Source organism: Tinamus guttatus, unplaced genomic scaffold (assembly GCF_059628265.1).
Source record: "Tinamus guttatus ecotype Peru unplaced genomic scaffold, ASM5962826v1 Tinamus_guttatus_pri_ptg000053l, whole genome shotgun sequence".
Taxonomy (NCBI): domain Eukaryota; kingdom Metazoa; phylum Chordata; class Aves; order Tinamiformes; family Tinamidae; genus Tinamus; species Tinamus guttatus.
The window spans coordinates 100963-103787 of NW_028288587.1; the positions used below are offsets into that span (position 1 = coordinate 100963).

Sequence of the window (2825 nt, forward strand, 5' to 3'; positions counted from 1 at the left end):
TCCAGCACATGCACAGGACATGTCTGAGGGGTCCTTTCAAGAGGAAAAGCAAGAGAAGAGCTGCTTGAAGGAGAAGGAGCTTTCCTTCAGGTCTCTGCACTTTCACTTTCCTCATTTTCACAGGGAGAATGAAGGAACAAGTTTTCTGTTTTGGCAATGAGCTGGGAGTCGTAAACCTTCACTCTGAGAGATTAACAGGTCTGTGAGAAACGTCAGTGAGCTGCTTCATCCCCACTTTAGTCTAAAGGAAGCAGCAGCATCTTCTTTGCAGCATCCTAGGACTTTCTGTGAGCTGCTCATTCCGACCTGCAACCACAGAGCTGCCCCTGGACATTGCCAGAGGTTTCTGTAGGGCAGAACTGAGCACCCAGAGGGTGACATGGGATCTTTGAGCAGTGACAGGGACAAGACATTGGGACAGAGAAAGAGCTGCCAGCAGGGACAGCTCCAGGCAGCAGAGATGGGCAGGGAAGGAGAAGGAACTGCAGGGCATGGGACTCTGGCTGAACTCTGCAGCCAGAGCTGTGGCAGGGAGAGGGGCATCTCTTTGGTGCCTCCCCACCAAAGGGCTGAGAGGGGCAGTGCTGCAATGTCCCCCTCTGAAAGGTGCCATACCCTGCGGGTAAAGTGACGGTTTTGCAGAATGCCTCTCTGTCCCTCTCCTTGCCTCCCTTGGCAACAGGGTCATGGTGTTGCTCCTTAATCCTTCTCCTGTCCATGCTGCTCCTGTTCTTGCTCTCTGCTTCCTGTGGTTGGGAGTACTCAGCTGCAGTTCAGGCACCAAAGCTACAAGTAGTGGAAAAGAGGGATTTCCAAGGGAGTGAGGTCTCCACAGCCCCATTCTGTCCTGTGGAGCTCCGGGAAATGCAGTACAGGGAAATGAGTGGACTGTCCCTTAAGGAAAGTCCATCTTAAATCCTCACAATCATTTGGCTGTTATCCTGTGGTGTCCTGCAGGCTGTCCCTGCCCTCCAGAAAGCCTCTGCTGTCTCATGGCATATCTGTGGTATCTCAGCGACCCATGGGGAACCTATGGAAATACTGATATTTTGGAAGTGATAGCGGGAGGCTGTAAATGGGCAGCAGAAAAGGGTCTTATGTGTTGTTTGCTAGAAGGGGAGTGTGGAGACCTCCCTCACGTGCATGCAGAAAGGGTGAGAAGGTCAGAGATGGGCACTCTGAAACCAGACTCTGCTCTCAGCAGGGGCTGCTCTCTTTTTAGAGTAACATTTTCTTATTAGAAAAGGCATGAGCCTCAGAGATCTGGGAATGAGACAAAAAGATAAGAAAACTTCATTAATTTCTTTATTTTCCTTTTAAGAGTGTCTCATAACTTGTCTCTGTCTGTTTTTTCCCTTGGTGAGTCCCCCATATGTATGGGGAGGAAAGGTCCAACAGCAGCTCCCGCAAAGAATTCCTGCTCCTGCCATTCTCAGACACGCGGGAGCTGCAGCTCTTGCACTTCTCGCTCTTCCTGGCCATCTACCTGGCTGCCCTCCTGGCCAACGGCCTCATCATCACAGCTGTAGCCTGTGACCACCGCCTCCACACCCCCATGTACTTCTTCCTCCTCAACCTCTCCCTCCTCGACTTTGGCTGCATCTCCACGACTGTTCCCAAATCCATGCACAATTCCCTGTGGAAAACCAGGGCCATTTCCTACTTGGGATGTGTTGGACAGGTCTTAATTTTTACTATTTTCGTATCAGCACAGTTTTATCTCCTCACAGTCATGGCCTATGACCGCTATGTTGCCATCTGCAGACCCCTGCACAAGCCCTGGTGCACCCTCCTGGGCACCAGGGCTTGTGTCAAAATGGCAGCAGCTGCCTGGGCCAGTGGCTTTCTCAATGCTCTTCTGTACACTGGGAACACATTTTCCCTACCCCTCTGCCAAGGCAATGTGGTGGAGCAGTTCTTCTGTGAGATCCCCCAGATCCTCAAGCTCTCCTGCTCAAATTCCTACCTCAAGGAAGTTGGGATTATTGTGCTTACTGGCTGTTTATCCTTTGGGTGTTTCACTTTCATTGTGGTGTCCTACATGCAGATCTTCAGAGCTGTGCTGAGGATCCCCTCTGAGCAGGGCCGGCACAAAGCCTTTTCCATGTGCCTCCCGCACCTGGTCATGGTCTCCCTGTTTGTCAGCACTGGTCTGTTTGCCTACCTGAAGCCCCCCTCTATCTCCTCCCCAGCTCTGGATCTGGTGCTGGCTGTTCTGTACTCAGTGGTGCCTCCAGCAGTGAACCCCCTCATCTACAGCATGAGGAACAAGGAGCTCAAGGATGCCATTAGGAAAGTGATTTCATGGACCTTTTTAAGCAGTGGTAATTTTTCCACATCTCTCCACAAATGACTTTTTCTGTATCCCATAACTGGATTGAGCATTGTTTCTTCATGTTATTTTTATTAAGACTTTTACTAGTGATAATAATTGTTATCATGTTCGTACACAACTACTTGTATTCATTCCCCTTTTTACAGTGTCTTCTCTGTCTCACCTGATACCCTAAATTCTGTCAAATGCTGGACAAGGACTGGATCCTTAACAGTATCTCTAATAAAGTAATTTCTACTAGTACAGTGCGTGAAAGCTGGGCTTTTCCTCCAAAGCTGGTGTCAAGAATAGGCCCAAGGACTTGTACCCCTCCTGCTGCACAGGATTCTCCATGGGTTCAGCAACACAGAGCTCAGAATCATGTAATAATCTTTCAGAGACCAAGGGCTGGTTTGGAAATTCACCTCTCAGAGTCCAAGGATAGTGGAGAGGCTGAATGGTCATGGATTTACACATGCACAGCTCTCCTACGTATTCAGGCACAGTGTCA

General features: G+C 49.7%; 1 protein-coding gene across 1 annotated transcript; it reads left to right on the forward strand.

The window, feature by feature from the left end:
* The first annotated feature begins 1372 nt into the window (after nt 1-1372).
* Nucleotides 1373-2353, forward strand: LOC148595849 (olfactory receptor 14C36-like). The gene has a single exon (XM_088540075.1). It carries the CDS (start codon nt 1373-1375, stop codon nt 2351-2353), a length of 981 nt encoding a protein of 326 aa, XP_088396201.1.
* The last annotated feature ends 472 nt before the right edge of the window (nt 2354-2825 follow it).